General features: G+C 39.8%; 1 protein-coding gene across 4 annotated transcripts in view; it reads left to right on the top strand.

Annotated features, from left to right (window-relative positions):
* tpp2 (tripeptidyl peptidase 2) overlaps positions 1-20,793 on the top strand; it is a 171,732-nt gene that overhangs the window by 121,168 nt on the left and 29,771 nt on the right. For 3 of the 4 annotated variants that reach the window (XM_041198820.1, XM_041198822.1, XM_041198823.1), the window contains 2 exons: positions 1,138-1,216; positions 2,337-2,375. In XM_041198820.1, coding sequence (XP_041054754.1) covers positions 1,138-1,216; positions 2,337-2,375 — 118 coding nt within the window. The remainder of the gene's footprint in view (positions 1-1,137; positions 1,217-2,336; positions 2,376-20,793) is intronic. The other variant, XM_041198821.1, reaches the window with a different exon arrangement.

Here is a 20,793-nt window from a genome sequence, read left to right as displayed (position 1 = left end):
TAATAATCTTGTTAATGGCCTTAACAGGCCTTTTAATTGTCAGCGGGTGCGCTGCCAACTCCAGTGCACGAGTGCAGGCCAAAATAACGCATGACTGCGTGTTGATGTCAGGACGCTCACCCAACGTCAATGCGCCCCATTTTACGCTCAAGCGGGTCGGGCATGCGCCCTCCCGTTTTGACCAGTATGTTTATTTTTCCCAAAGATTACTGATAAAACTTATTACTTTGAGAGATTTTTATTATCAGAAAGGTAAAGTCCAAAGACAGTGAAACAATGGGAATTTGCATTCAAAGGGGAAAATATTTATCAAGGAGCCAAGGCTTTGTGTAAGGGGAGGTATTTTTAATATCTAACAAGTGCGAAAAGCATTCAGCATCTATGCCCCAAGCTGCTGTCTTCAAAGAACTGAAGTTAAGAAAACTCACTTTGAATTTGACTGGTTCAGGGTATTGTGTGTCAGCTTGGCTGGGTCTTTTAAAATCTATGTGCCTTACTGCTGCCTTAATGAAAGTGTAATTGGGAGTTAGATTGATTAGGGGATTTAAAAGTTAACCAAAGTAGTAATTTGTAGATCTATGTATGTGCTTAAAAATTGTTTTTCTTGTTAATAAATGTTTAATCTAGTTTTGTAAAAACCTGCAAGACTTGGTGGTCTTATTACTACTGAATTCAAGGCACACATCTCGAAATTTATATAAATTGCAAAACCAATTGTGGCAGTTGTTTCAAGTTTCCCTTTGGGATTTGAACAGCTCAGCAATTACCATCAGCTGTGCCATAACAGTTGCCCATAGACATAACTGAAATTACAGGCAGTATAATGGGTTTACCTATAAGAAATATTTTCAAGGAAATACCATACTGGGTATGGGCTGTATAAATTCAGCAATACAGATTTTGACATTCTAAGTGAACAAGTAATTTCCAAATATTTCATGTTGACAATTGAATATAATCTTTAGAATTAATTTTAGCTTAATTATACCCTTTTCATTCATTTTTTTTAGTCAGTAGTGGTCATTTCCACTACAAAGTAATTGCTGAATTTGACGACATTCAGGTGAAGTCTAAATTTGAAGTGGTATTACACTCTCTCTTCTCTGCTGCATTCTAACTTTACATGATTAATTCTAGGATTCCTAAAGGAACAGGGCCAGGTTGTTACCTGTCAGGAACATTAACGCTGTCAAAGGGTGAACTAGGAAAGAAAGCTGTGAGTACATAACTCTTCCAAATCTTCCAGGGATGGGCCTTTATTTCACTATGCAGTGTATTTCATCTAATTTATCCTTTTTCTTTCTGAAGCTGTCTGATATGTAAACCTCTGCTTTTATAACACTTCCATTCTACAGTACCAGTACTCTTTATTGGTTTCTGCTTTTGCATGCACCTTGGAATATTTGAGCTCGAGAGTTGTTTACTTTTGATGTTTCTATGTTATTAGATAATTTATACTATTCAGGCATATTTAGACAGAATAAAGTTCCCTGATTTTTGCGAACTGTATCTTCTTTGTGTAAAAGCACCATACAAATACAACAGGCACAAAATATTAGCAGAATGTTTTGAATAAGGCTCCCCCTTATAATAAAAAAACACTTGCAGGCTTTGCCTACAACTTGCCAGATTCAAATAATAAGTAGTATGGATAAAGAGGATACAATTACAGGTTGTTAAACTTGCATGTTGTTAAAATGTAAGAATACAGAGCAATTTAGATTTATTTACTAATGTGCCATTTTAAAGTTTTGAAAATACTTAAGTGAATAAAAAATGGTTGATATTTTAACTGGCTTTCATTTGCTCCTATACATATTTCATGTTTGTATATTCTGTAGCTATGTAATCTAGTTACTTCTACATACTGCCATATATTTCTTACTGTAGATCAGCAATTATGAATTTTAAACATGAATGATGGCAACAGTTTTTTTAAATGTTAACATCAGAATTAAAATATTTGGCAATTCTATTTTATGTGGCAGGAAGTGATTTTATATCAAACGTAGATGAGAATGACTTCAACCGCCGAGAAGAATGCTGTATAGCATAGGACAGTTTAGTACAGCTTGATCTAAAATTCTGTTATGTTTCATTACATCTGTTTAGGTCAAAGTCTAGCTTTTCTCATCTGTTTGAAATTAAATTAAGTCTCCTAGTCTACAACTATGTAGCTGCTGCCAGTAAGGGAGTTCTTATTGTTGATCTTGAGTTGGCAGTTTTTTGTTTCTTTTCATAAAGGGTTCCAATAAAACCCCAAGATATATTAGAGAAGGTCTCCAAATTGTGCAGTGTCTGCATGTTTTCTTACAGTATGTTGTTCTGACTCCCAGGGGCAGGCTGCTTCAAAACGTCAAGGAAAATTTAAAAAGGTACTGCATTGTCATCTGTCACTACGCTATTTATTGTGATTCTAACAATTTTTACAGTTTGGCTGAAATTTCTGAGATCTTTCAATGCATATTGGGACATTTTTTATATATATTATACTATTTAACCTCAACCATGTTAAATTAATTATTGCTCTGACTAAAGAGAACTATAAAAACCTATAAGGATGTCATTTTTTTCATCGTGCAGTTCCCTTTGTGATCAAGTGGAATTGGTTGTTTGGGAAAGTATTTCAGAATAAATTATAATTTGGGTGGAGTTACCGTTTACTTCTATTGCTGAATTGCTACTCTGCCTCTTAACTTTGGACACACAGCAACTGCTTGATGCAAGTACAATTCAATTAAAAAGCTGCATTTTCTAAGAAAATTATGCAAACACTTGCAAATCATAGCTCTTTTGCAATAAATATATTCTATATTTATTGTTTGATGTAAATTTTGATGCTATTTGGTATGATTTTGAAGTTAAAAGATCATTTCGGTATTAACTAAATCCTATGTTTTTTTTTAAAGGAAGTAAATTATTTGCTCAACAGTTCTTAAAATCATTTGGTTTTTAGTGTTATCTTGCCAGATCAGAGTTCTGATATGATAATTGGCCTACAGAGCATATTGTCAGCAAGTGGTTTCAGAAACCATGGGTCAGGCATCCTACAAGTTTATACCACTGCAGCATGATGCCTCCTTTGGACTGTTCTGATAACAAAGCAAAATTAATTCAATGGTTCAAAAAAAACTTTTCAGATTGTGGTAACTCTATTGCTCTTTAAACGGCATTACTACACATACTTAATAATTTGTTAGAAAAGGATGTTCTGCCAAAAGACTGCTGAATAGATAATGTAATCCCTATATTCAAGAAGGGGGACAGAACATGTCCAGGAAATTATAGACCAGTCATCTTAATGTCAGTGCTAGGAAAAGTAACGAAATCCCTGCAAAAGGAGAGAATAGAAAAACATCTAGAAATAACCTTATTGTTTTTTTTTGAGGAGGTAACAGAGAGAATAGACAATGTTAATGCAGTGGATATAATTTATCTGGCTTTTCCAAAGGCCTATGATAAGGTGCCCCGTAATAGACTAATGAATAAGGTTAGATAATGTGGAGCCGGGGAGAAGTGGCAAAAAGGATGCTAGTTGGCTTCAAGACAGAAAGCAGAGGGTGGGAGTAAAGGATGGTTATTCAGAGTGGCAGAAGGTGAGATGTTTAACAATGTGGACTTTGGAATCTAAAACACAATATCTAAATTTACAGATGACATCAAATTGGGGGGGGTCAGTCAATACTGAGGAGAGCCCCAAATTACAGGAGGACATTAATAAACATGCAAAATGGGCAAATAATAAAGTTAAACACAGATAAATATGAGGGAGTGTATTTTGATAGGAAACTAGGGAGGCCACTTTTTACTTGGAAGATGCAGGTCTAAGTGGGGTTGAGCAACAAAGGGATCAATCACTAAAATATGTTTCACAGGTCATCAAGACCATTTGAAAAAAAGCAAGCCAAGCACTAGATTTTCTTTCTAAAAAGAGAATTGAAAAGCAGGGAATAAAAACAGAAAGTGCTAAAAATACACGGAAGGTCAGGCAGCATCCGTGGAGAAAGGCTGAGGGATGACCTCATAGAGGTCTTTAAAATTATAAAAGGTTTTGACAGAATGGATACAGAAAGAATATTTCTTTTTGTGGCAAGAGCATATCTAGAGGCCGCCACTATAAGAGTAGTAAGAATGTGGAACTTGCTAGCGCAGGGAGTGGTTGAAGCAAATAGTATAGATGCATTTAAGGGGAAGTATGACAAGCATTTGAGGAAGAAGGGAATAGAACATTATAATAGATTTGGATGAAGAAAGATAGCAGGAGACTTGAGTGAAACCACCTGCATGGGCTGATTGGACCGAATAGTCTGTTTCCATGTCATAAATCCTATGTAATCATGGCCACTTTGCAGATGTTTTTTAAAAATATTAGCGACAGCCTAAAACTAGTCAAAATTTATTTTTGCAGGGTAGAAACTTGAATCCTAAGATTTGCTATTAATTGATATTCTTCCTCGGATAAAATTTTGTTTATTTTCATTAACATTTGGAAAATAAAAATAGCAATTATTACAACTGGAGACTAAATAGCAACTTAAGTTGCATCCATACTACTGTGGTACTCCAGATGTGCGGAAGCATGTTATACAAACACACATTGTGCAAAGTTGCTTAATTCAAGTTATCTGATAATTCAAATATTCAATTCAAAAACATAGCAGTGTTATTTGCTGCTTAATCAAATTATTGGAAACTTTGTTTTTTGTCTGGAACATAACTGAATTGTCAGGAGTAGACTGTATAAAATTAGGATTTATCAAGCTTGACACATATTTCCTTTGATACTACCCAATAAGATATTAGCATCTTGCATCTACATTAGCACTAAAGTGTGCATTCTTCTTGGCTATCTGTTAACTCTTAATTTAACTCTTGAAATCTCTAACTAGCCCTATTGGTATAATTTTTTTCATCTATTTCTTTAGATTGTCATATTAAAATTCTTTTCCTCAGTTTTGCAATGGCTTACTAGATAAGGTCACTATCTATTGTGCCATTAAGTCTCACATACCATTGCAATCCTGATATGTCCTGACCTCTGCCATCATCTGTTGATGCCTGCATAAGTTGGGCATGTGTGGACATCGGGAAAGAGTGGGATTGGGGTTAATTTGACTGGAGTTCTCTCCATAATCAAATAGCCTCATGATATTTGCTCCTGAGCCTCAAACACGAAGAAAAGAATCAATCCTTAGGCAAATTCTGAAATACTGCAAGCACCAGTAGAGAGGTGAACATTCATTGAACATTTTAGCATTATCCATCTACTTTGAAAGTTTAGCTTGAAGCAAGAATATAACAAAGCATGAAACAAAAAAAAATTGTGGCTCATCAGAATTCTCCTTTAATAGATAATTTATTCTATCCTGTTTTGGAATGCTTTCCATCGAATAGTTAGTGTGAATATTGAGGCAAATTTGGAAAGGGAGAGAATATTACAGGTGTTTAAAAGAACAAATTCAAGATTCCTCAGCTCTGAACTTAAATTAATTACATTAGCCTGTCCTTTTTAATCTTGCACTGCTCTTCCTTCATTTCATTTCAACAAACAATGGGCTTTTGTTGGCTGAGATTGGTAGTTTTCCAAGATTCTCGCTTCTCATTGCTGTTCAGTGATCCATGCCTAAAGTGCTCTTGTATATTGGGTGAGAACAGGATTAGACTTAGGTGCGATGTCCATATTGTCAAATGGTTTCCTGGCAATTTTGAGGTTAACGCTCCTGCATGAGTGGTGGCTGTTCATGTAAAGCACTTGTGGAACGTTAACAAGATAAAAGTTCACTCCTTGAGAAGGTTGACAAGAGAAGAAAAATCCTTGTTGGAAAGGAGGAGTGAAATTACAACAATCTGAAAAGGGTGGACTGTAAATTTAAACATGATCTGAGAGATTGCTATATATCATTTTTGGGCTTTTCAGGGAAGATTGCCTTTTAATTAAAGTATGCAGTTAGATCCCTTACAAAAGTGTACCAAATCTCGTTTTCATCCATTCTTTATTGTGTTATTTAGGGAGCATTGTTAACAGTGAAAAGTTTATTGTTTTGTTCTTCCCCGTGCTCTTGTTTCTTTCGTGCTCAAAAATATAAAGGGGTTTTCTGTTCCTTGAAAAAAAATGCAAAATGTAAAATAACTAAGTGGATTAGTCAAAATGTATGCCATTAGCTAGTTTGCAAGCATTATTTAGAATTAAAATCTGGTATTTTTGTATTTCAATTTCAAATTTGGCACTCCACAATGCATGATGAATGATGCAAGTGGAATGAAGGACATTAACCAATATTTTCCTGTATTGATGAATTAACAAACTATCAGTGATTTTATTTTTTAATGGTACATTTATTGATGAAAGGGCGGGATGAAATCCAGAGCCAGCAGCATATGACTTTGGTTTTCTCACAAATGTTGAGGGAGCTCCTGCATTTGGTTGACTGGCTGATGGTTTCTATATAATATACCTAAAACTTTCTCAAACTTAACAATTTCAACAACAGAACAATCTTCTTCAATTCTCACCAGAATCTTAACAACCAAGTAGGCTGCTTCACCAGCTACCTGCTCAGACAGAACCTGATGGTATGCAATAGAAGTGCTCTGTTTGACCCTGAGTTGAGCTTCAAACCCCTATTTCCACATTGTAATATAGCCCATCACCATCCATGCCTCTTCCCCATCACTGCTGAATCTTTCATCCTACCTTCGTTGCTTCCAGACTTAACTATCCCAGTGCTCTCAACCCTTGCCTCAGAAGTTCTAAACACACAAACTCTGATCTATTCAAAACTCCACCATCCATATTTTGACCTATACTGAATCCCTCTCAGCTAAGTAGACTTTCACAATTTCTCATCATCACAACAATTCAGGATGCTTATTTTCATTAATCCCAATTCTAATCCACTGATTTTTCTAACTCTGACTTCCTGTATACCCATCTCTCCGTTCCATCACCAGCGGCTTAACCTTTCAGACATTAGAACTCTGCTCTCAGGAAGTGTCCTCCTTCTGCTTTGCTACTTCCCTCTCCATCTTGAAAAAATTGTTCTTTTAAAATGCCTGAAATCACTCCCTCTAACTTTTCTAACTCCTGCTATTAGTGGTTTTGTTGCCGCTTTGTGAAGCACTTTGAGATTGCATTATGTAAAATGCACTGTATCAATGCATGTTGGTCATTTTATTTTGGTTTCCTTACTACTGATGCAATTGAAATAATCTCAGTGTATGATTCCCTACTCATCATGCAGATAGCTTCTATTTTTGAGGAAGATAGAACAATCCCATCGGGTGAATTTTGAGCAGATCAAAATTCATCTGTCCTGTGAGTTACTGAGGACGTATTGTTTAAAAAAACTTTCTTGAATAAGTAATCAGTGTTAATATTCTTAAGTTTACAGCAACTCTTTATCATTTTTACCTAACTCCTTTTAAGATATTAAAGAATGAATTGATGTGTGGCACTTTTGTTTATATCAAATTACTATCTGTAATATTTGTTATCATCCATCATGAAACTAACAATCTATGGACTTTGTTTTACTGTCGTAAAACTATTACTGATCAAATAGCAAAATGTTAGCCTAAAGATGATGTGTGTTTTTAAGTCTTGTAGGACTAAACTTATCAGTGTAGATCATATTGTGCAGACTTGTGTACAACAACACCTTATACTTTTAAAATACCTTAAACATAATAAAATGTCCCAAGAAGCTTCGCAGGAGCATTATAAATCAAAATCTGAAACCAAGCCACATAAGGTGGTAATAGGGCAGAAGGCCAAAATCTTGATTAAAGAGGTAGGTTTTAATGAGTATCTTAAAAGAAGAAAGAAAAGTACGGAACGGTTTAGGAAGCGTAATTTTTAAAATATAGATTTTACTTTAGGGTGGGGGAAAAATGTGGAGTATTACAGTTCACACTCGAGTTGACTTATATAAACAGATCAAAGCTCCTATGCTGTTATTGTCCCATGCCTGAGATAACTACTCAGAATTAACAAGTACTCCCTAGTTGTTTGATAGTACAGAACTTGAGTATTGTTGAAAAAAGAGACATGCTGTTGAAGCTTTTTGTCTTGCACTCATCAGGACAGTTCGCAAGAATACCAGCAGTAAAGGGAACAACAGTTTATACTGCATGAGAAGAGAGTGCTGATTGGTTGGTGAGTGGACTCTTGTTTGGTAGAGGCGTTGCCATTTTTTTTCAGCTAAACAAAAGCTTGGGGGGCAGCATTTCCCATGGCAATGCCTTGACCAATCAGAGTCAACTTGTCTGGTTTGCATTCGAACAAGAGCTTGACTGTTAACTGTTCCTGGCGCATTCTGCATGGCAGCGTAACTACCAACCAGAGTTTACTTGCCAACCGATCAGTACTGTCTTCTCATGCAGTATGAATTGTTCCCTTTACTGTTGGTATTCTTGTGAACTATCCTGATGAGTGCAAGACAAAAAGCTTCGATAGCATGTCTCTTCTTCAGCAATACTCCCTAGTTATTATATTGTGAGGGAATTTATCTTTTTTTTTTGTCAGTGTGCTTTTGTAAATAAGCTTCTATGGGGGTAACGTTTAAGGTACAATATCTACCCAGCTTGGACTCATCAGACCACACTTAAGAACAGGGCTGGAACCCTGTTGGGAGATTTAAAAAGGCCACAGATCAGTACAAGGAGTGGCAAAGAGGAAAGTCAGCTCCGTGCAGCAGGAGTGCTGCCGTTATCTCCATGCTGCTGAGGGGGACTTAGAGAAGTGTCAAGCGCTGTTAGTTCTGTGCTGCTAAGAGATGGGGCTGAGGGAAGCACACAGGATGAGGGATTGCTCCCTGCTGCTGAGAAGTTAGGGCTCAGGGAAGCCCTAGAGCAGAGGTCGCTTGGTGCTGCTGAGGAGATCGGGGCTCGGGGGGGGGAAGCCTAGAAGTAGTTGTTGGCAGCTGTGTGGCTGAGAAACTGGAACCGTTCATGTCTTTTAACACTGGAGTGGAGCCTGGCTAAAACAAGGCGACGCAGTCTCAATAGTAGGTCAGCTCAGCTGGAAAATATATCAAGAAAGTTGGACCTGGGAGTAGATTTGAGAGAGATCTGGAATGGTGTGCCTTTTGGGTGAGGCTTGTACCCATGGTGCTGTTGGCTGGGGATCAGACTAGCTCTTGGAAGAGGAGCTGAAATCCCTTGTGAGGAATACAAAATTTTGAAAGGGTTTTATGACTCTCAATGAAGACTGTTGTCTGGGTGGGTTGCTGAGTTATTCGGGGAATCTGTCTTGGTGATGTCTGCCATTTAATGTGCAGTTCGTGGTGTGTTCAACCCCAGTTTGCCTTTTATTTTATGTTTATCTCATGTTAATTCTGTATGTTAAAGTATAAGATAGAATATTGACTGCTTTGTTGAATTTTGTATAGTAAAATTTCTTGTTTAAAGCTGGAATCTTGTAGCTTTATTGTCTGAGTGAGTAACTGAGATTTCAAATTTCATCTACTTTAATTAAAAGGTTACCGGTCCTTAAAAGGATCATAATGAAATTTGGGGGTCTCTTCTGGGGTCGTACCAAAATTTGAGGATCTCAACTGGGGTCATAACAATTTGGGGAGGTGGCTGGTCCAGGATCGTACCAAAATTTTGGGGCCTGGTCGACAATCATAACAATACCATCTGCTTGAGAGCACTTGGGATGCAGCCTGTATTTTCCTAACAATTTCATAAGGTAGAAAACACAACTCCATCAAAACAATGGCTAAAACCAGTAGATTTCTTTATAGATTGAATAATTCACAGAAACAGTAAACACTTTTTAATAAGAGCATATTTCTTGCACAATTTGATGAGTGGCAGCATTTTTTAATTTGACTATCTCTCTTAGATCTTAATGCAATCTGTGTGGAATGATGTGAATTTTTGGTACAACCATGGAGTTTGGATCTCCAGCCAGAAGTAATCGAAATTCTTTGAGTTAATTTTTTTTGAAGTCAACTATTCAACCTGGGAGTGCAACAGAAAGGTGGCTATTATCATCTCCTTCTAAACATTTCCTTTAATAGATATATAATCTGAGATTATATTTGTAGATGCACAGTCTATCAATCATCATATGTTAATGTCGGTAGGCTGTGGTAATCACCAAATATGTTTTTACTCAAGTTTTGAACAAAGGCATAAAGACAAGGAAGGAAAATCCGTCCCCAACAGTAACATCTCAGCAACATTCCTGATAGACCTACTCAATTAAATGTGTTGGTGGTCATTGCTGTTAATTGTACACCAATTAGGCGTTTAATTGTATTCAGGTGGTGAACATTTATTGGGGGGTCTCACGTGCTCAAAAATAAAGGAGCAGATTAAAAGAGGGGTTGTTGGTTAGATGTGCACAATCTTAAAATAACGTATGTCTCTATATATACAAGCTTACAAATGTATGAAGGCTAAGCTGCAGTTTTATCCTTCACCATCTGGCTTTCAGAGTTCTGACATGGTAGCAGAGAATGATTGCCTAAAGATTGGAAACCATGGGCAGAATTTTCCATTCTAGGATAAAGTCCCATGGCGAGAGCGGGGAGTGTTTCCCGCCACAGACCCCACTGTGAATTCACGCCATATTGCACGACCCCAGCCTCATTAATTATGCAGTCGGGAGTTTCCTGACATATCGTGCGGTGGGGCAGGCTGGGTGGCTTACGCCCTGCTATCATATCCGGGAGCCTTCCATTACTGACCCACCATTGAAGATAGAAGTTGGACCTCCTGAACATAGAAGATGGATCTCCTGGAAGACTCTGAAGCTGGAGGATGGACCTCCTGGAAGAATGTAAAGCTAGAAGATCCACCTGACAGATGTTCCCCCCACCCATCGCTGTGTGTTCCAGGGTCCACGGTCACTAGAGGCTCCTCCATCCTGATCTCCGCAGGCTGCCTCAGGCTGTCTTCAGGTAAGTGCCAACATATTCATGCCATGTTGGTCCAGACATATTCTGGAGCAACGTGATTTTCTGCTGGAGGTACGGATGATCGGGGCCAGGGGCGTGTCATTCCAGTCAGGCCTTCATCTGCATCCCATTAATGGGATGCAAATCGGTTTCATGCCAGCCTCTGGTGGGAATGGAGACCCAGCATCGCAGGCAGGGGTGCAAATTCCCACCGTCATTTGACACCGGCAAGGAACCTATTTTCAGCTCCCGTTGCATTGTCCCCCCCCACCCCGGCTGCCACTAAACCCGTCACAGGGGACTGGAAACTCCACCCCCTCCTCCCAAAAATATTTTTCTTTTGGACCTAAAGCTAAGATTTTTCCGCCATTGTGGAAAATGACAGAAAGCAAGCCTAACTTAAATTGTTGGTGCATGATTATCCTCTAATGTTATCTGAATTTGAGTTGTATCACAAGTTAAAGATTGAGGTTGATATGGAGACATGTTACTACTCTACCAAAGAGAAAATGAGGCATTGTCATGGTGTTGTCGCTTCTATTATGATCTGGCAGGTGGTAAGTGTTAGGCTGACCAAATCCCAAAGGGAAACTTGGCCAAGCTATCACAATGATTTGTAATTTGTATTTTGTTACAAGAAGGTATGTGTACTGAAGTCGGAAGAAAAGATCCCACTACCACTTTTGTAGATTTTAAATATTAAATTAAAACATTTATTATTAAAAGAAAAAACTTAAACACACAAGATTACAGTTACAGTTAAATTAAGTCTAATAACATTTCCCAAAGGACTTTTACTCAGCGAGACTCACAAATCAACACTAAGATAAAAGCAAAAAACTGTGGATGCTGGAAATCCAAAACAAAAATAAAAATACCTGGAAAACTCAGCAGGTCTGACAGTATCTGTGGAGAGGAATACAATTAATTAACAGAGGAATAACTGTATTCCTCTATGCAGATGCTGTCAGGCCTGCTGAGTTTTTCCGGGTATTTTTATTTTTGTTTTAGTGTCACAAATCAACACCCTTTTCCAGGCAACAGTACCTATAGATTCTTGATCTATAAAACATCCACAATATTACCACAAGGCACCCACTGTTGCTGTAGGAGAAGTATTTCACAAGCTTCTCTTTCCCTCTTACTCAACAATGGAAATCCAAGGCTTGTAATAAAACCTCGCTTTCTGGAACAACCAAACACTTCTCTGGGGTGGCTAGAAGCTGCTTCCTGCACACTACCGTGCTTGCACAGCACTCTCTTCAAGATCACATGGCCACATACACACAACCTACACACAGTCCGCACAAGCCTGCCTCACAGTATCCCGCAGTAAATTGAAAAAAAGAATGATACTTTCTTTACACTTCCTGCACAAAGTCGGAAGTTTAAAGTGTTTTCTGAGATGAATACTACACAGTTGGATGTTGATAAAGGTTTTCACACTCTAACAGACTCCCTGGAGGCCTTGTCAGAATTTAAGAGCTTTCCGCAAACAGGCAGCCATTCCACAAAAGAGTATATCAAGGACTTGAACTTTGTCAACCTTTTGTCAACCAGTTTATGTTGCAGATTCCTGGTTCGATACTAGCCTTTAAATTAATAGATTATGCTAAGGTGTCTCATATGGACAGGCAACTGGGCCTAATTAGCATTCAGTTCTCAGAAAAGAACTTGGTTGGATCGGATGTCTGTTGCTTTTATAGATTTCCTGGAGAAACAGTCATTCCCTTCAGCCTCCATGGAATAAATGAGGCATTCAGTGGTGCCACAAAGAATAGAAGAGTCGATAATTACCAGGCTTTGAAATATTCCAGATACCAGGTGTAGATATGCAAGGATTGAAGACAAACAGAATGGTGATGAAAGCACCTATAGCAAATTTAGCTATATCAACAGAAGACTATATTGGAAATGGATGAATGATTTCTGGGAATGCCCAAGGAAAAGTTAATAACATGCCTTAGATGTGACTATTATTATGCAGCAAAGAAGAAGAGTCTTTGAAATGACAAATGAAGAAGATAATTCTGAGGAAGTTAATGGCAGTAATGGTGCTGATGAATCTGAACAGATAATATTGATTACAGGGAGTTTTCATCATGTGATGAATGTACAAGAGTGGGCTCCCTTAATTGTATGGTGCAAATGCATTTTTTAAACTCATTTATGGGTTGTAGAGATAGCAGGCAAGGCTGACATTTGATGCCCATCCCTAATTGCTCTTGCAAAGGTGTTGCTGAGCTGCCTTTTTGAACTGGTGCAGTCCATGTGGTGTAGGTTCACTGACAGTGCTGTTAGGAAGGGAGTTCCAGGATTTTGATCCAGTGACAGTAAAGGAACTGTGATATAGTTCCAAGTCAAAATGGCGGGGAACTTGATGCTTGGTGATGGTGCTCCCATGCACCTACTGCTCTTGTTCTTGTTGTTAGGGCCACAAGTTAGGAAGGTTGCTGTCGAAGGAAGCTTGGCAGTTGCTGCATCACATTTTGTAGGTAGTACACACTAGTGCAACTGTGCACCAGTGGTGGAGAGATGGCATATTTAAGGTGGTGGACGGGGAGCCAATCAAGCAGGCTGTTTAGTCCCAAATGATGTAGAGTTTCTTGAGTGTTGTTGAAGCTGCAATTATCTGGGCAAGTGGAGAGTATTCCATCAAACTCCTAACTTAAGCCTTGTAAATGGTGGACAGGCTTTGGGGGATCAGAAGGTCAGTTATTTGCCACAGAATTCCCAGGCTTTTATTGGCTCTTATACCCCCAGTGTTTATATGGCTGGTCCAGTTAATGGTAAGCTCCAGCTTGTTGATGGTAGGATATTCAGTGATGATAATGCTGTTGAATGTCAAGGAGAGATGATTAGATTCTCTTTTGTTTGAGATGGTCACTGCCTGACATTTGTGTGGCACAAATGCCACTTATCAGTCCAAGCCTGCATGTTATCCAGTTCTTGCTGCATGCGGGCATGGACTGCTTCAGTATCTGAGTAGTTGCGAATCTAACCAAAGACTATACAACCATCAGTGAATTTCTCCATTTGTGACCTTATGATAGAGGAAACTCATTGATGAAGCAGCTGAAATTGTTTGGGCCTGGGACATTACCTTGAGGAACTCCTGCAGCAGTGTCCTAGGGCTGAAATGATTTGCCTCCAACAACCACACCCATCTTCCTTTTGTCCTAGGTATGACTTGAACCAGTGGAGAGTTTCCCCCTTATTCCCACTGGCTTCAATTTTACTCTGGTTCCTTGATGTCACACTCGGTCAGGTGCTGCCATGATGTCAAGGGTAGTCACTCTCACCTCACCTCTTGAATTCAGCTCTTTTGTCTATGTTTGGGCCAAGGTCATAATGTAGTTTGAAGCTGAGTGATCCTGGTGGAACCCAAATTAAGCATTTGTGAGTGATCTACTGGTGTGTAAATGCCACCTGATAGCACTGTTAACGACACCTTCTATCCCTTTGCTGATTGAGGGTAGACTGACCAGATTGGATTTGACCTTTTTGTGCACAGGACATACCTGGTCAATTTTTCGTATTGTGCTTAGATGCCAGTGTTCTGGCTGTACTGGAACAGCTTGCAGCAGGATACGTCTGGCTCTGGAGCCCAAGTCTTCAGCACTACAGCTGGGCTTATAGTCTTTTTTGTACTATCGTACTTCAACGGTATGTGAGATAGTTTGGTTAAAATTTTATCTTGACTCACTAAGTTGTAATGCTTGATGCAAAATTAAGGAACATAAAATTACCACCTGCTTGAGGTTTGACAATGACAATGTCTTGAGGTCACTCAGGAGAGTGGTAATTCCATGTAAAATAACTGGAGTAAGTCATTTTATTACACTGATGTAGTCTCGATTGAGATCCCTGTGCTGTTGAGTAAGCTTTCCATGAAAAATGCACAAATGATTCTTGGCATGGAACATGTGATGACAATTGTTTCGTGGGGAAATTGGTTGAATAGTAGTTTATCCAATCAGGTTATTGTATCCCCTTAACAAATGTTCCTCATCAGAAGGTTAGGCAAGTATAAGCGGCATCAGGTAATAGTGGCAAGAGAGAAAAACAACCAATTGTTTTAAAGTTACATAGACAATTTGCTCAGCCTTCTTGTCAATGATAAAACTCGTGCTCAAAGATCCAGGTGTAATTGATGAGTATGCGAGGCTAATGAGATTACCGAGAATTATGCAATCCGTAAGAAATATCAGCAGTTGCCTGCACATCCTATGGTAAGCTTCCTATTTGTGCGTAACTTTAACGAGGTAGTTTGCCATGGATCTATATGTGACAAAGACAGAAATATTTTCATCTTACATTTATTGACCTAAATGTGAGGTAAAGTATTTTTACATTAATATATAGTAAGGGTAAGAAAGGAATTAGACATAAAATTAGTCATTTGGTGATACATAACTTGAGCATTGCTGAGAGAAGGGACATCGAAGCTTTTTGTCTTACACTCATCAGAATACGTCACAAGAATGCCAATACAAGGGGAAAGCAACAAGTTATACTGTATGTGAAGAGAGTGCTGATTTGTTGGCAAGTGGACTCTGGTAGAGGTGTTGCCATGGAGAATGCACCAGGTGGCTGACAGTTAACTGGCAAGCATTGTTTGAAATTTAAACCAGGCAGCTTGACCCTGATTAGTCAAAGAATTGCCCTGAGGAATGAGTCAGTGAATGGCTGTCCCTTATTTTGTTTAGCTGAAATAGGTGCATTGTGTGTACATGTTCTCTCTGTCTGCAAAGAACAAGGCCCTGTGTGTTAATATATGTAGCTTCCAGTACACACAAAAGTGCCACACTGCAAGCCCGACTGGCAATCTTAAATTGGTTGTCAGATTAATTCTTAGAACAATGAGGGTTATGCAATGTTGTCCAGTCAGGGAATCACATCTAATGTTGGACACTGTGTTTTGAGTTTTGCGAGCACGGGCTGGTTGGGTATGATCCATACCTTGCCCATTGCGAACAGTGGCTGGAACATGCTGTTTAATACGATCCACCAGTTTTTGGGACGTATGGCCTACATACCTAGCATCACACTGGCACTGAAATTCATATACCACATTATTTGTGCGATGAGCTGAACGTCCTTTTGACTTGACAGCAGCATCCTGATAGTGGCAAATGCCACTCATGTTACTACTGCATAGTAGCAGCGTGAAACAGCTAGCTTCAACTGTTGCTCAAATTTTTGAGATATCTTGACCTTGCATGGTAACTTGAGGTAAACTGGGCATTTTTCAGGACTAAAAGTGACGGCTTTATGCTTGTTCATGAGTTTGCGTGATATACAGCGTGAAATGATTTGATCAAGGCAGTCATTATCCCACCCAATTTCGCATCAAGCTTGCTTGGTGAGTAAATGGATCCTGTTTACGATGTTTCTGATAACACCAATCTCACAGCATGTGGAACTGTAAGAATCTCAACACGTATATTGATCAGTGAAAGTAAGCTTGCAGCAGACCATGGTAGAGAACTCCCTGGCAAATTTCTCAACTAGTACATCAAAGAAGGGGAGTTAATTTGACTGCTCCATTTCAAAGGTGAATTTGAGCGCAGGATGGAGCCCATTAGGACATGTAAGGAAATTATTACATACGGCTGTGGATTTAAATATAGCAAAAATATCATTCACATATGGGAAATATGCGAGTAGTAGGAAGTTGATCATTCCATCGAAGACACATTTCTCATGGGACACAACAAAGAACATTTGTAGAGCACTGAGGCATTGTGTTAGACCTTCTGAGATAGCACTCAATTCAGAAGATTTGGTATACTATAAAACAGAGCATTGTAAGGTATGGGAAGGCCAGGGTAGTGTAATGGATCATAATAGTAAGACAGTACATCTCAAACTTGGCAATCAAACTGTTAAGGTTCATCCCTCAAGATTAACTGGAATTAATTATAAAATATCAGACTCTGTGCAGCTGATAGCATGAACGAGGCACTTTGTACCTCAAAGATTCATGTTTTTTGTGATGAGAGTCCTGAGGAAAAGAATGGAGTGGATCAAGGGCTTGATAGTGGTTATCTGAGTGACCATTACACATAATAGAGCCATCATATCAACAGAACAATTACCCACAGTGAGTACACTGGTGACATGTTCCAGAGGAGTCCAATGAATGGAGAGATGTGACAATTATGAGAGGTTCAAGAAAAGCTACTAGTAAATTTAAATTTGGTTGAGTATTCAGGATGATAGTTAAGAAGTGATTCCATGAACCGACAGAATGGGATAAAAGAGCGGAAAGTGAGAAAGTACGGTGCAAGTAGTAATCGTGAGTCTGGAAGTGACATAGATTAGAAAACAACCACAAACTGCAGAAAGTGTCTTATAGTGAAAGAGAGAGATCTCACCATAATAAACCCAACAGACTTAAAAGTGGAAATAAAGGCCATAGTTTGAATAGATAAGACAATGACATAAGGATCACAACAGTTGCATAAGAACCAAGAGTAGAAGTCCTCATGATCGTAAAGTTTTGGTGGTTGCTAATATACTTGAAGATAAATGAATAAGAGGCAAGACAAAGGGAATCAGAGAGTTGGAGAGAATTCTGAGGAATAGACCAGCCATCTTTGTCGCATTGGTGGATTTGTACTGAAAAAGCCTTTGCAAATTGGACCTCTAAGACTAAAAAGAGGTTAAAAATCTGGAATTGAAATTCTAATGATGACCATGAAACTATTGTCGATTGTCATAAAAACCCATCTGGTTCACTAATGTCCTTTAGGGAAGGAAATCTGCTGTCCTCACATGGTGTGGCCTACATGTGACTCCAGACCCACAGCAATGTGATTGACTCTTAAATGCCCTCTGAAACGGCCTAGCAAGCCACTCAGTTGTATCAAACCACTAAAAAGTCAATAAAAAGGAATGAAACCGGACAGACCACCTGTCATCGGCCTAGGCACGGGTAATGACAACAGCAAGTGCGGCCCTGTTGACTCTGCGAAGTCCTCCTTACTAACATCTGGGGGCTTGTGCCAAAATTGGGAGAGCTGTCTCACAAACTAGTCAAGCAACAGCCTGACATGGTCATACTCACAGAATCATATTTACAGATCAAGTCCCAGGTACCACCATCACCATCCCTGGGTATGTCCTGTCCCATTGGCAGGACAGACCTAGCAGAGGTGGCAGCACAATGATGTATAGTCGGGAGGGACTTAATTTCAAACAGATCTAGCAACTCAAGACTAGGCATCCATGAGGCGCTGTGAGCCATTAGCAACAGCAGAATTGTACTCAACTACAGTCTGCAACCTAATGGTCTGGCATATCCCCCATTCCACCATTATCACCAAGCCAGGGATCAACCCTGGTTCAATGAAGAGTGCAGGAGCATCACCAGGCATACCTACAAATGATGCCAGTGTTCAGCCAATTCAATCCATTCCACGTGATATCAAGAAACGGCTGACCGCACTGGATACTGCAAAGCCTATGGGCCCTGACAATATTCCGACAATATTACTAAAGACTTGTGCTCCAGAATTTGCCATGCCCCTAGCCAAGCTGTTCCAGCACAGCTACAGCACTGGCATATACCCAGCAATGTGGAAAATTGCCCAGGTGTATCCTGAACACAAAAAGCAGGACAAATCCAACCTGCCAATTACCACCCCATCAGTCAACTCCATCATCAATCAAGTGATGGAAGGGGTCATCAACAGTGCTATCAAGCAATTGCTGGCTTGATAGCACTGATGCTCAGTTTGGGTTCCGCCAGGGTCACTCAGCTTCTGACCTCATTACAGCCTTGGTTCAACCATGGACAAAACAGCTGAACTCCAGAGGTGAGGTGAGAGTGACTGCCCTTGACATCAAGGCAGCATATGACTGAGTGTGGCATCAAGGAGCCCTCGCAAAACTGGTGTCAATAGGAATTGGGGGAAAACTCTCTGTTGGTTGGAGCCATACCTAGCACAAAGGAAGATGGTTGTGGTTATAATCATCTCAGTTCCAGGACATCGCTGCAGGACTTCCTCAGGTTAGTGTCCTAGGCCCAACCATCTTCAGCTGCTTCATCAATGACCTTCCTTCCATCATAAGGTCGGAAATGGGGATGTTCGCTGTTGATTGCACAATGTTCACCATTCGCAACTCCTCAGATACTGAAGCAGTCCATGTCCAAATGCAGCAAGATCTGGACAATATCCAGGCTTGAGCTGACCAGTGGCAAGTATCATTCGTGCCACACAAGTGCCAGGCAATGACCATCTCCAACAAGAGAGAATCTAACCATCGCCCCCTGACGTTCAGCTCTGAATTCCCCACTATCAACATCCTGGGGGGATACCATTGACCAGAAACTGAACTGAACTGGCCATATATATATATATATATATATATATCTATATATACTGTGGCTACAAGAGCAGGTCAGAGGCTAGAAATCTTGCGACAAGAAACTCACTTCCTGACTCCCCAAAACCTGTCAACCATCTACAAAGCAAAAATCAGGAGTGTGATGGAATACTCTCCACTTGCTTGGATGAGTGCAACTCCAACAAGAAGCTTGTCACCATCCAGGGCAAAGCAGCCCGCTTGATTGGCACCCCTTCCACAAACATCCACTCCATCCATCACCGACGAGCAGTGGCAGCAGCGTGTACCATCTACAAGATGCACTGCAAGAATCCACCAAGGCTCTTTAGGCAGAACCTTCCAAACCCACGACCGCTACCATCTAAAAGGAGAAGAACATTAAATACACGGGAACACCATCACCTGGAAATTCCATTCCAAGCCACTCAACATCCTGACTTGGAAATATATCGCTATTCCTTCACTGTCTCTGTGTCAAAATCCAGGAACTCCCTTCTTGACAGCACTGTTGGTGTGCCTACAACACAGGGACTGTACCGGTTCAAGACATCAGCTCGCCACCACTTTCTCAGGACAATTAGGGATAGGAAATAAATGCTGATCTAGCCAGTAACGCCACATCCCATAAATTAATTTTTTTTTAAAGTAAGACCTCTTTTTCTGGAAATAGGCTTTGTTCAACTAAAAGCAGATCCCATGTTGTTTTATTGTTATTCTGGTTCCAGCAAGGAGGGAAATGGATGAGAGCAGAAGTACAGGAAATGTGATGGACCCATTCGAGATCCTGCCAACCACAGTTGCAGGGTTGGGTTCGGGGGAGTGGAGGGTAGAGGATCCTTCGTTGAAGGTTGCAGAATCGGAACAGATGCAATGGGGACAGAGAGAGAGACTGAGAGAACAGAATGGAGTCTGTACAGGAAGAAAGGTATGAGGAAGTGTAGTCGACGTAGCTGGAACCTATTGGGCATATATTAAATATTTGTTGATAGCCTTTACCCAGAAACAAAGGCAGATAGTTCGACGAAGGGAAGAGTCAGAAATGAACCATTTGAAGATGAGAGAAGGGTGGAAATTAGAAGTAAAGTTGATTAAATTTTCCAATTCTGGGCGAGAGCAGGAAATGCACCAGCATAGTCATCAACGTACTGGGAAGAAAGGTGAGGGAGGCGAGTAGGACTGGAACAAGGAATGTTTCACATATCCCATGAAAAGACAGCAGATCTAAGACCCATGTGGGTACCCATAGCAACACTTTTTTATTTGGAGGCAGTGAGTGGAGTTGAAGAAGTCGTGAGATGTTCAAACAAGTTCAGCCAGGCAAAGAAGGATGGCGGATGGAAACTGAGCCACCATTCAAGGAAAAAGGGGTGTGCCCTCAGACTATCCTGGTGGGCGATGGAGGTACAGAGGGATTAAATGTCCATAGTGAAGATGAGACAGGACCAGGAAATTGGAAACTGTTAAAGTGACAGAGGATATCAGAAGAGCAGACAAAACGTTTTGCACAAAAGATTATGAGGCTGTGGAATGT

This window comes from Carcharodon carcharias, chromosome 11, assembly GCF_017639515.1.
Source record: "Carcharodon carcharias isolate sCarCar2 chromosome 11, sCarCar2.pri, whole genome shotgun sequence".
Lineage (NCBI taxonomy): Eukaryota > Metazoa > Chordata > Chondrichthyes > Lamniformes > Lamnidae > Carcharodon > Carcharodon carcharias.
Note: the sequence above shows the minus strand (reverse complement) of the source record. Positions and strands in the feature narration are given on the sequence as shown.